A 13,001-nucleotide genomic window follows, 5' to 3' on the forward strand; every position below is an offset into this window, starting at 1 on the left:
CTCTAAGCTTTGTGCTACCATTGTCCTAGTGTATCTGGCAGGCAGGACAACACTGTAGACCAAAGGGCTGTAGTTGGGTTGCTGCTTATGTTTCTCTTCTGGTGCCATGAAGAATAAGTTCCTGTAGCTGAGAGAACATAAGGATGAAGGCTCTTTATAGGCAAAAACTCAACTTCTGTATGTTCAATGAGTTGTGTAGGTTTTATCTTCAGCAGTGGGCCATTTGATGTCAATTTGTGGAGAGCATCCCATTTGTCTAGGCAATAGACTGGACTGTTGAGTGTTCCATGGGACACCTTTAGCCAGCAACTCAATTAGATAGAGCCCTATCCCAATACTGGAAGCTTCCTTTCCTGACAAGAGATGGATAGTTTAGACTCTGCTCCCTCATTATTTGCAATTTTGTTTTGATTCCCTGTATGTGTATATTTTAGGAAGCTTCTACTATATTAGGTTTCCATACTACCTCTCAAATGCCCTTTCCTTTTAGCTATGTCTCCCTGTATTCCTTCCCTCAACCAACTCTCCCCTCCACTTCAGGTGACACTCTCATTCTAGCTCCTCTCCATCCATAGCTATTCTATTTCCCTTTCCTACTGAGATCTATCTGTTCCCTATAGTCCCTTACTCTATTCCTATCCTCTGTGGTTCTATGGATTATAGCTTGGTTATCATTGGCTTCATAGTTAATATCCCCATTTAAGCAAATAAATACCTTATAGTCTTTCTGGTTCTGCGTTACCTCACTCTGGATGATTTTTCTAGTTCCATCCATTTGCCTGCGAATTTCACAATGCCACTTTTTTAATGGCTTAATGAGTGTCCATTGTGTGAAAGTTTGTTTTATGTGTAAAGGTATGTCTTCATCCATTCATCTGTTGTCCCCAGTTTCTGTTTTTTATGACTAGAACAACAGTGAATGTGGTTGAGCAGGTGCCTCTGTGGTAGGATGCAGCATTCTTTGGGTATATACCCAAGAGCATTATAGCTGATCTCGAAGTAGATTGAGTCCCGTCTTCATAAGAAACTGACACACTGATTTCCATAGTGGCTGCATGAGTTTGTACTCGCACCAGCAACAGATGAGTGCTTTCCTTATGTCACAGAGCATATGTATTTTTATTGTAACTATGTGTGCATTATGCAGTCATATTTCACTAAGAATGCATGAGATCAAATAGGGGATGAGAATATCTAATCGACAGTAAGGAAATAAAATAAAGATGTATAATTTAATGATATCCTAAAGTAGATTTCTCAAACTCTGAAGGCAATAACAGACACATATAGTTGCCATGGGCGCCTCTCCACTCTTCCGTTTTATTCCATTTTTCTCTGACGTTTTCAGCATCTTCGGTGTTGTTATTACCAGGTAATGTGAACTTCAAGAAAATGAGAGAAATATAGTTTTTCAAGAAAAGGTCTCACAAAGGTAAGACTTCTCCCAAACTCATTATGAAGCCGAGAACAGCCTTGAACTTCTGCTCCTCCTTGCCTCCACCTTGGGATTCCAGTCCTATGCCACCACGCTCAGAGTTCCATGCACGCCAGGCAAGCACCTTACCAACAGAGCTATACTACAGTCCTTCAAGATTACTTTATTGGAACCACAATTACAGGTCTGTAATTAGCTTATCAGTGTGAGTCACGTGTGGATTGCATTCCTGTGTCACGTGTACTTCCCATGTGCTCTTTGTTTACCTCGTGTGTAGAATGACAATGATGTTACTCAGGACTTTCAGATTTGACATAGTGCTTTCTGGATTAGAGAAAATTCTAGTAATCATCAGTTTATCCAAGTTCATATAAGCACTATTAATAGCGCTGTGATTCTAATAGTTTCTTGGGAATTTAAGAGTCCAATGTTTCCATAGTTTTCCTCTAACATAGTCCTTTATTTTTACTTCAAATCTAACACATCGGTGCTGGCTCTGACTCAATTGTTAAGTCATCTACATATTTGGATGAAGCAGAATAATTTGATATTCTGTTGCTTATGTATATGCATTTGAGGAATCTATAGTCTTGTAAGTATCCTAGAAATGGCCATCTCAGAAAATGTCCTGACGGAGAAACACTTGTGTGTTAAGAATGCTCCCCAGTAACACTTGGTTCTAGGCACTTAAGTTGAGAAAGAGAGTTTCCCATTAGTTTCTGGGAGCAGAAAAATGCCAACTAGTAAGAATCCCAGGTTTCAGGTATTTTAAAGGTGATATTTTTCAATGAATCTTTAAAACTGGTTCTAAACCAGATGGTGGTTGCACATACCTTTAATCCCAGCACTTAGGAGGGAGAAACAAGAATAACTCTGAGTCTGAGGGCAGCCTGGTCTACAGAACTACTTCCAGGACAGTCAAAGCTATACAAAGAAACCCTGTCTCAAAAAGCCAAAGGGAAAAGAAGAAGCAGGAGAAGAAGAAGAGGAGAGGAGGAAGAGGAGAAGGAGGCTCTTGAATTTTCTCTCTCACCTGGGCAGATCTTAACATCGAAAAGGTCATTGCTGTTTCATTTGGGGGTAAAACTAATACAGCAGAAGAGAAAGTGTCCCGTGGTAAAGAGGGACCTAAGGAGGAGAATCCAAGAAAATACCAAAATGAGAATCTGTGCGACACAATGGATACTGAGATATTTTGCCTGCATTCATTAGCTTGTTTTAGAAATTATATATACATATGTATATGCATGAAGATATTTGCATATGTGTGGTATGCATGTGTGTGTTCATGAGTGTGTGGATGTGATTTTGTGCTGGGTGTGGCCTATATACATGTAGGCCAGAGACTGATGCTGCGTGTGCCTCCCAGCTGCTTTCCCCTTTGCTGACCCCAGAGCTGGCTGGGCCTGTGCAGCTTGTCTCAAGGATCCTTGATCTTCTCCTTCCTGAAGCACTGGGACCCCACCCACCCAGCAATTCACATACATGGGACACGGGATTGGACTCCAGACAACACGCTTATACAGCTAGCTCTTCACCTACTGAGCTATCTTTTCAGCCACTGAAATACATTTAAAATAACACCCTAATTACTTGTCACTGTGTTAAATGTACCATGGGCCATCATTATTATGTAGTCTTTGCCTTTAGGAATCTTTCAAATCCAGAAAAGTAAAGCAAATTAGCCCTCAGTGATTACAGAATAGACAGTCCCACCAGCAAATGGATACTGGGTACAGTGGAGATACTGTATCATGGAAGGGAAGCCATGAATAGGAAGATAGGGTGTCTCAAGAGAAACACAAGACAGACTCCTCTGAAAAAGCCCAAACGATTTTAATACAGAAAGTGTTTGCCCTTCTAACATCAAACACACTCAACATTTTCTATAATACATGGAAACCTTTCTTCAAAATATCTTTTCTGAGGCTAAGTCATGATTACAAGACACGTGTAAGTAAATGTGTTAGTACGACTCAGCACTCTACAGTATAATAGTACATGATTATAAAACTTCACATGTCACACAGTTTATACAAGCTAGGACAGGCTGGCTGCTTGAAAGTTAGGTATGGATACCTGCTAGCTGAAGTGAACATTCTTTTAACATGGTCCACGCGTCCTCTGCCATGAAGGATAAACGGTGCAGGTGAAATACTGGTTCCTGTGTAGGCACTGCTGCATGGAAAAGGCATCTTCTGTTTCTATGCAGGGTGAGCTGGAAATGCACTCGGAGTCACATGTTTGTGCCAGAGATCTTGACAGTGCTGCACGCTCTTAAACGAGGCAAAACCTTTCCACTACCAAGTCCTGTGGATACAGTTTAACTATCTGCCGCAAGACTAATTTGCTTATTAAACTAATTACCCTGAAATGCTATGGTTGTGAGAAATCAGGCAACTGCTTTGCCACTTCATTCATACGGGTTGCCTAATTCCCAGTGATAGTCACAGCTGAGCACGTGTTCTTTACATATCTTTATCTTACGTGATGCTCAATTAGGAGTGACAAATCCAGTCCTCTCGAGAAAGAGAGAGCAATGGCATCAGACTCTCTTTTGGCTCTGGCACACTCTGAAAGGTGACTATTGTATACTGTCACCCTCGTAACAGGCTGAAATGATGCCAGCATGGAACAAAGGTAGCCCGGTGTCCCGGAAATCTCATCTAATCTTGAAAGCCCCAAATCTTGAGCACATCAGGTGGCTACAGCTTTTGAAGTGAGCTCATGATAATATTTCTGAGAAATTCACTCTAATAAATACAATATAGGAATCTTTATATCATATGCATAATTTCACATACATGCTCACAGAGAGACAGACAGATGCAAATACAACACACAGCACACACCAAAGAAGCCTAGTCAAAACTGTTGCCAGAAGATTACAAAGTCCACTTATGTTGATCCCAAGTAATCATGGCAACCATAATAAAAAGCAGTCAAATGCAACACAGAATGTCCTGGACTTTCCAAAGCCATTTTGCCCCATTCCCTGGGAGCACAGGTAATGAAAGCTTGCGGCGGGTTGTGCTTGCCTTTCCACTGATGTAGTCTGGGACCATATGTTTCAAGCAGCTTCAGATTTTTTCATTGTCATCCATATTGATTTTTTTAAATGCAACCGGACTTGCCTGCTTCAAAGAAGTCTTAGACACATCTGTATGCATGGTAGACATGGCTATGGTCTCATAGTCATCATCTCGAGACCGGAAATCGCAGAAGTTGAAGAAGAACTGCAGGTCCCTCTGGAAATTTTTGTTCAGGAATCCATAAAAGATAGGGTTGACACAGGTGGAGATCATGGCTGTGAGGTGGCAGAGCAGGAAGAGGAGGTTGTGGTTGCAGGTAGCAATGATCTGGTGGTTCCAGTCGAACACAGTGTTGAAGATGGTCAGGGGCAGCCAGCAGACTGCGAAGGCAACGACAATGGAAAGAAGCATGACGTTGATGCGTTTGGTCTCGCTGGACCTGTACTTGCTGTCCCTCATCTTGTCCATCATGTTGTTCCTCCTTTTCAAGCGAATATAAATCTATGGAGGAAGACAGGGTGAGTCAGGCAGAGTATCCACCTCAAGGGAAAGTCTACACAGAGAAGGGAAGAAAGGAAGCAATGGGAGAGGGGAGAATGGCTTTCTTACCTTGAAGTAGCATATAAATATGAAGCAGAGTGGGCCAAAATACTGCAGCACCAGAAGGAGGGTCGTGTAAGACAGCCTGTGAGAGTCTGATGGGAACTTGTCAAAGCACACATACTTGTCCTTGAAGGCAGCGAGTGTCACATTTTGGAAGGGCTCATCAGTCAGAACTTGATAGATCAGAAAGGGCAGAGAAGAAGCCACGGCGAGGACCCAAATGACAGCAATTCCTATGTAAGCGTGTCTGTTGCTTGGTCTCCACCCTCTTGGGTTGATGATCAACTGATGCCGCTCCACAGCAATGAGAACCAGGGAGAAAATGGACACCGTGATGGAGACGCACTGGACGAAAGGATTCAGTTTGCACATGGCCTCCCCGAAGACCCAGTGGTCCATCAGCGTGTACACAAAAGTGAAGGGGAGACACATGATGGCCACCAGCAAGTCTGAGAAGGAAAGGTTCACAATCAGGATGTTGGTGACATTTCTCATCTCCTTCTGTTTCAGGATGATTATGATCAATGCCAAGTTCCCAGAGACCCCAAGGATAATCACAGCTCCATAAGCCAGAGCCAAAGCAAATATCACAGCCAAGGGCAGGTGGCAATCATCGTCTTCAAAAGCCAGGAGTGGAGAATTCTCTGAGCTGTTGTAGTGAAAAGAGCCATTTTCTACTCGGGAGAACAGTGTTGAATTCATTGTTCAGGTTTTGCTGCTGTTGATTAGACAAATGGATTGTATGTCAAATTTTTGTAGGTCAAATCTTCAGGTTATTCTTATTCCATACATTGGAATCTATTCACCAAAATGCTTCTCAGTTCTTCACTCCCTTGAATTGAATACTCTGTCAACCAAATCAAGGCCAGCTGTTATTAAGGACAGTCAAAATGAATTCTGTCTCACAGAATTCTAAAATTAAGGCACAAAAGTAAATAAACAAATTATAATCTTTAAAAAATTCTCACAAGCAGTGCTAACATTTTTTTTTTTTAAGACAGGGTTTCTCAGTGTAACAGTACTGGCTGTTCTGGAACTCACTTTGTAGACCAGGCTGACTTTGAATTCATAGAGATCGGCCTGCCTCTGCCTAAAGGGTGATGGGATGAAAGGTATGTGCCACCACATACACATACACATAAGTGTACTGCATACACTTAAAATATTTAAAGTTCAACCATAATGTTTTTGAGACAGGGTCTCTCTCATGTAGCCCAGGCTCGCCTTGAACTCACTTTTTAGTCGAGGATGATCTTAGACTTCTGATCTTTCTGTCCCCACCTTCTGAGTGGTGGGATCACAGGCACGTTTGATATTATGGAAGAGTTAAAGACTGAACCCAGGGATTCAAGCATAATAGGCAAGCACTCTACCAACTTAGCTACATCCCCCAGCTCCCCAGAAATGCTATTTACTGGACTTGTTTACATGATGACTTTGTGGGGTCTACACATCAGTAACATGTTTGTAATCATCCCTCCTCCTAAGTGTTAGACAAATGGTGCCAACAACAGATTCTCAGGCATCGCAGAAATGGGAATGTACAGGAAACAACATGATGCACAGACAGAAACCTTTAACAACGCCAAACCAAGCCGAAGAAGGTGTAATGGAAGCCTGAGTGCAGATATCAGGCTGTGGTGACAGCTAACCATACACGGTACTGCTTTGAAAGATAGGTTAACAAAAGTCTTCACAAGGAGACGATCTGCACAGTGGAGCGCCAAGAAATGTGGTCATATAAAGGATGGCTTTTGCAAAACCGTATAATGTTTAATGCAGAAAATTCTTCAGACTATAGAGTTGTCTTCTCATGCTTTAATGGGTAGTCTATAGAGTATGTGCAAGCAAGTTTAGTTGTATGTCTAATGAAATCATAAGTAGGACCATAATGTACACAAAAGGTGTACATTATTTAAGGAAAAAAAAAGATTTCTCCATAAGGAACAAAAGCTGAATCAAGTGGAAGAAATTGCTTGCCAAAGAAGCAAGAGTTTTGTACATGAAAGGGCTGACTGCCTCATGAGGGTCTACCTGAAGGTTTTCCATTGTGTGGGAGATTCTAACTTTAAGATGCTATGATTTTGATTATCATGTCAGAACATTTTAAAGGATTTCTAACACCGTATCTAAAGAAATATCCCCTCTCCTCACCCAGCTATGTGAGTGTCCAGAGCAGGGGTGTGATGTTCATTGTGATCTTAACTTTTCACCCCACTGTGTAGTATAAACACACTTGTCTTACTGACAAATTATAGTGACCTCACAGAGACCAGAAGCTCCTACAGAGAGTGAAAAGAGAAAGCTCTGATCACCTCTCCCCTTGCTAGGGAAATGCATGGACAGGATCTCTGGTGCTAATTACCTAGCTATTGTGCCCCTGTTAAGAGGCTCCATTCTCAGTCTGTCTCTCTTAGAACAATGCCAAAGATTGTGTGGATTTACTTCTATTGAAAGGAAAATGAGGAATTTAGTGTGCAGAAATGCACCCACTTTTTAAGTGACAACTCTCATAAACCTTTCTTTAGGCACTGCTGCTTTCTAGAACATGACGTCTTTTCTATTGTGAAGTCACAATTTAACTGGATGAGACTGGAGGATAAAGCTAAGGGTCGCTATCATAAAATCAGACTACAGCATTGAAGTGTGGGGATGGAATGACTTTGTGCTGTCTATTTTTATATCAACTTGACACGAGCTAGAGTCATAGGAATGGATGGAACTGCCCTGGAGAAAATGCCTCCATAAGATTAGGCTGTAGGCAAGCCTGTAGAGCATTTCCTTATTTAGTGATTGATGTGAGAGGGCCCAGTCCATTGTGAGGGATGCCATTCATAAGCTAGTGGTCCTGGGTTCTATAAAAGGGCAGGCTGAGCAAACCACAGGGAGCAAGCTAATAAGCTGTACCCCTCTGTGGCCTCTGCATCATCTCCTGCCTCCAGGTCCCTGTCCTGCTTGAGTTCCCATCTTGATGTCCTTCTTAAATCATTCTTAATGAAGAATGATTTAGAAGCTTAAGCCATATAAATCCTTTCCTCCCCAACTTGCTTTGGTCATGATGTTTCATCAGAGCAATAAAAATCCTAACTAGAACAGACTTCGGGTGTGGACATTATTAGTCTCTAACTCTCTCTTCTATGTTCCCATCTGAGATGACTTCTGGGATAATGCATTGTTTTCCCCTCAGGAATTCTAAAGCCCAGAGAGTGTTATTAATTTATGTCATGTAGGGTGGGAAAGAAAGCCTTGAAGGAGTGGGTAATGACTTCAAGAAAGCTCCAACTTTCTTAAATAAGTCAGGCAAACCATGCCATATGTCCTTTTGAGGCTACTAGTTGAAGACAGCTTGTCATTAGGTAAAATAGAAATAGCAGAGTAGCAAAGTGTATTCTTGTTGCCTGTGGCTTCTCTTGGGGTCCTACCACTGAGCTCCACCGAGTGGATGTAGATTCTTGTGTGAGGCATAGGAAACATGGACCATTGCTGTGCCTCACCCTGGAACTTCAAGATGCTCTAGGCTCTGGCTTCCACTCTTACATAGGTCCGGTGTGACTGTTCTGTCCAAAGAAAACTGATCTATCCCAGCCTACAACTATACTCCTGAATTTTCACACCTGCCATTCTTTTGTGGGGTGTTATATCTCAACAGCAACTCACATTCCCCCTTCATTCAAACCAATTTTATTTGCTAGTCTTATCAGCCTCTGTTGACTCCAATATGTCTTAAGGTTGGTACTGTCAAAACTTCATCCAACAAGTATTTGCTCGACACCTGTTTCTTATCAGGCATACTTTTAGTGGAGGCAGCAGTGACCTCTTTCTTTGAGTTTCTAGCCTTATGGGCAAAGAAGGGCAAGGCAAAAATAAGTTAGTCAAAAGGTCTAGTGCGATAGCCGAAAGGGGTCTGGGATTGATGGGGATTGCAACTTAATCCTGGCTGATTAGCAAAGGCACCTGGGTACCCAAGAAGACAGCAAAGACCAAGGAGTGCTGAACTAGAAAGCCGCGTGGGCATCTCAGGGCCTGGCATCCTTGGTGGGAAAAACAAATATAAAATTTCTAGGGCTGAAACACACCTGCTGTGCCAAGAAGAGGCATGAGAAATGCAGTTGTCCCAGAAGGAGCTCAATGGGAAGATTAAATGAGATGAGGCTGCCAGCAGGGTTTATGGGGTAGGTAGTCTTTACCTTTCACCGTCAGACAAGAGGAACCTTTGGTAAAACACATCAAGGCATGTGACTTTGATTTAGGAGCCAGTATGAGGATTCAGTGGTTCATTTACTGCCAAGCCTAATGACTTCTGTTTGATCTCCACTCCCCAAGTGTTGCATGGAGAGAGCTGCTTCCTGCAAGTGGCCATCTAATGGAACAAACAACATAGCACGTAGCCCACCCCCATCACTAAATAAATAAATGCAAAAATTAAAAAAACATCATGCGTCTACCTGCTGCTTGTACCACATTTAAGAAAGGACAGAGAAGCAAGGTTAACTTTTGCAATGATCCAGGGAGAGGGACGTGGAGCATAGGGCAACATGTTCCCACTGGAGAGGAAGAAAAGAAAAATTTCATATGAGACCTATTTTAACAACTATAGGAATTCACAAAACTGATATGTCATTTCCACTCAATAGGCTGTAAAGACGGATCTCTTACAAATGAGTTGAAGTAAACATACTGCAACTCTATTCTGATACCTGTGCGATTCCATCTGATAGACAGGTCCTATGGGAATAGTTTCCCACCAAGTAGAAGCTAACTTCTCTACACAGACAATGAATAGCTCATTTCTTTTGTTAAGTATGGAAGCAGAACTCATTCCAGTTGTGGGAAACAGTTTTGTGGCAGATGCAAGGTATATTTTGTGCACCTTGGTATAATTCTGAGAGAGAATAACAGTCAGGGAAGTGCCACTGCTGAGATCGCTTTTATTTACTCTTCCAGGGTGTGTCTTACAACTCCATGCACTGCAGGAATTAAAGGCTGTGTCTCAGTACAGATGCCATGTCCGTTCAGAGACATTACATGCAGTTGGCAAATTAATCCCCTCTCCCATTCTTCCAGGACAGTTCTTTTTCCTTCTTTCTTGTAGGAATGCTGGCCTTTCCTTCCTTGCTGTTTACAGAGCTGTTTCTACCACGAAAGACAGCTCTTTGGGCTAATCTACTGTGCTCTTTTTCTTCAAATTCCCTCACTTATTTTTTTGGGGGGGGAAAGATCAGCCTTGCTATACACAGTTGAAGTTACTGCTAGCTTATCTAAATGACTTACATAATTCCCTGCTCCTTCCGGGGAATGGGGGAAGGGCTTGTTCACCAGACAGCTGCCTTAAAACAATTACATGGAATCACTAGTAAATGGGAGACAGAAAGAACAGGCAGTCTTTGGGATGGGTAAGGAATTGGACTTTCTGCAGAAGAAGCCTCTTTCCCCCGCCCCCTTTCTGCCCCGTGTGTGTGTGTGTGTGTGTGTGTGTGTGTGTTGCTTCACTCTGGAGCCCACCCAGCACTGACAGCTAAAGCTACTACTGTCAGTCAGCACTGACAGAGGATCCCCAACCTCCTCCTGCTGTGTCACCTGTAGGTATGTTTCTTGGAAGACCCAGCTGGGCCTGGCAAATCACAGAGCAGGCCAATAAAGAAGGAAAAAAAGGAAGGGAGGAGGGAGGGAGAATGGGAAGGAGTAAAGGAGGGAAGGAAGGGAGGGAGGGAAGAAAGAAAAACAGTGGAAGTTGGAGAAACACCTTGTCTCCACTCCCTCTCCCCACTCTCTAGGTTTTCATGCTCTAGAAGTTACCAGAGGGAAATCAGGTAGATTTAGTCAAAACTCCTGTTTCACCACTCTTTTCTGTATTGTACAACTGTATGAATCTTCTTGATTGCCTTCCTTCCTAATCTCCCCTTACACACACACACACACACACACACACACACACACACACACACAGAGAGAGAGAGAGAGAGAGAGAGAGAGAGAGAGAGACAGAGAGACAGAGAGACAGAGAGAGAGAGAGACAGAGAGAGAGAGAGAGAGAGACAGAGAGAGAGAGAGAGAGAGAGAGATCTATCAGGGTACTTCTACCCAAATAAGTGACTATCAGAGTAGAAAATAAGAGGTCAGTCTGTCTCTCTCATTTGCCCAACGTGGGTCTTTCAAACGTTAGCATCTCTTCAATCTACCTGGGGAGCAGCAGGATATCTTGCTAAACCGTCTGTTTCTAGTCCATCCTAACCTGTACCCAGCATGATTATCTTCCTAAAAGGAGTTGGGTGGTTAAAACTCCGAAATAGGAAGACAAGGTTCAAGTCTTGCAAGGGGAACGACAGCCTGAAAGGGCAGGCACAGGGGATTGGGGCAGGGGCACTCCCACTCCGGGGTCTAGTGCCCGGGGCAGCCCACCTTTCCCCACGTGGTGGAAAGAAGGACAAATGCTCCAGGATTCAGAAAGCTGGCACCCCCACCCTTGCCCAGTGCATCCCATCAGGTAAACTCCTGGATCTCCATTAGGGCAGAGGCTCCAGGCTGCTACAGAAAAATGAGGAAGACTATTCGGGTGCAGGGAAGACCAACCCGGGCAATTGCCGGGCATTCTAAAGGAATGGGCGGGAGGGGGGAGCCCCCAACTGCAGGACACCGGGATGCGTGAACTCTAGAAGTGGTACCCTCTCCCTCTGAGGTCTCACATCCATAATGTCCCAGACCTGTCCCACAATCTAGAACATCCTGCCACATGCTCCCACTGGAAGCCAAAGCGAAAGACTGACTCCACGACCCGCTCAGTTCTCAGAACCCGGGCAGACACCCGTATTCTTCCTCTGATACCTCACCCCATAAATAAGAGATTTCTCAAAAGTCCCTCAAAACACCGATTTGAAACTTACCTTGTGGAGAATCCGTCTGTTCGCCCGTGTAGAAGCGGAAAGTGTCACCAGAGAGAGGAAAGCTCCGTTGGTATTTCTCCTGCTCCAACCGTAAAGATTGAGGAAGCTAGGAAGAGACGCCCCCTTCAAGCCGAACTCCACCTCATCCTGGATCATGTGATGGCTCCCCACGAGGATCACCCAAGGTTTTCCCCACTGCCTCCTCCCAACACCACACCTCGGATGCACACCTCGGAGGTGCGTTGCCTAGGAGTTCTGGAAAGAAAAGCAGTTAAACATAAGCCGCCACGCTGCCAGACCCGTATGCTCCGAGCTCTCACCCCTCTAGTCCTTGACTCGAGGAAGGCGCTTTCACAAGCCTGTTTAAAAAGTCAGTGCCACTGCGATTTCCTTTGTCTGCAGGTCAGTGCCATCTTGTGGCGAAGTCCTTCTCTCAGAGTCCAAGCTTACGCCCGAGTGAGGATAGAGGAAGAGGTCATTTACGGGAAGGGAGAGAGATGCACTTCACCACAAAGCCTGGGCTAATGGGTTTGCTGGGCTTTGTGACACTCAAATTCTGTACACCGGTACCTAGAAGTTATTTTCTCCAGTCTGAGAGAACAAAAAGAAGACCTTGAAAAAGCAAAAGTAGCGGATCTCCGTTTCATAGTCTTTTTTTTTCTCCCTCACTAAGAAAATGCATTTGAGTCAGTTTTGTTCCTCATGACTAGTTGCCTTTTTAGGGAAGGGGGGAACGGAGCCCGGAACTGGATGAAGCCAGCATTTTCCTGGTGGTCAGAAGAGTCAATGCAATTTCCCTGGTGATTTATCATTGTGGGTGTGCTTGGAGGATGTGGTGTTTGGTGGTTCAGGCTAATTGCTTGGACATACCGATCTCATATTTAGTTCACTTTGAAAAATCAAGGCTGAGTAATGCACGCACAAACGCATAGACACAAATGTATGATTTATCTAGGAAATGGACGTATTTCAATTCAAACTATTAAAAAGTAAAGTCTTCCCAGTTAATAGGGGTTGCCTATAATGTAGCTATTTCATTTCGAAATAACC

General features: G+C 43.6%; 1 protein-coding gene across 3 annotated transcripts; it reads right to left on the minus strand.

Moving 5' to 3' along the window:
* Nucleotides 1–3,254: 3,254 nt before the first annotated feature.
* Npy1r (neuropeptide Y receptor Y1) lies at nt 3,255–12,227 on the minus strand. 3 transcript variants are annotated; one of them, XM_041674119.1, is made up of 4 exons: nt 11,952–12,227; nt 9,516–9,614; nt 5,077–5,917; nt 3,255–4,968 (listed from the first exon to the last, which is right to left on the minus strand). In XM_041674119.1, the coding sequence occupies exons 3-4, from the start codon at nt 5,770–5,772 to the stop codon at nt 4,516–4,518; spliced, it is 1,149 nt and encodes a 382-aa protein (XP_041530053.1). In that variant the 5' UTR covers nt 5,773–5,917; nt 9,516–9,614; nt 11,952–12,227; the 3' UTR covers nt 3,255–4,515. The 3 variants fall into 3 exon arrangements, with proteins under 3 accessions (XP_041530053.1, XP_041530054.1, XP_041530052.1); XM_041674120.1 differs by lacking the exon at nt 9,516–9,614 and having other exon boundaries at nt 5,077–5,788; XM_041674118.1 differs by lacking the exon at nt 9,516–9,614.
* Between the last annotated feature and the right edge of the window lie 774 nt (nt 12,228–13,001).

The sequence above is a fragment of the Microtus oregoni genome, unplaced genomic scaffold, assembly GCF_018167655.1.
Source record: "Microtus oregoni isolate MIOR12 unplaced genomic scaffold, Mior012 000025F_ref0000491, whole genome shotgun sequence".
Taxonomy (NCBI): domain Eukaryota; kingdom Metazoa; phylum Chordata; class Mammalia; order Rodentia; family Cricetidae; genus Microtus; species Microtus oregoni.

What these genes read in the sequence shown, in the direction of transcription:
- Npy1r (XM_041674120.1), bottom strand. Translation starts at nt 5,772, where the DNA reads ATGAATTCAACACTGTTCTCCCGAGTAGAAAATGGCTCTTTTCACTAC. An exon ending in TATTTATATGCTACTTCAAG is followed by an intron (nt 4,969 to 5,076) that starts GTAAGAAAGCCA and finishes CTTCCTCCATAG; the next exon opens with ATTTATATTCGCTTGAAAAG.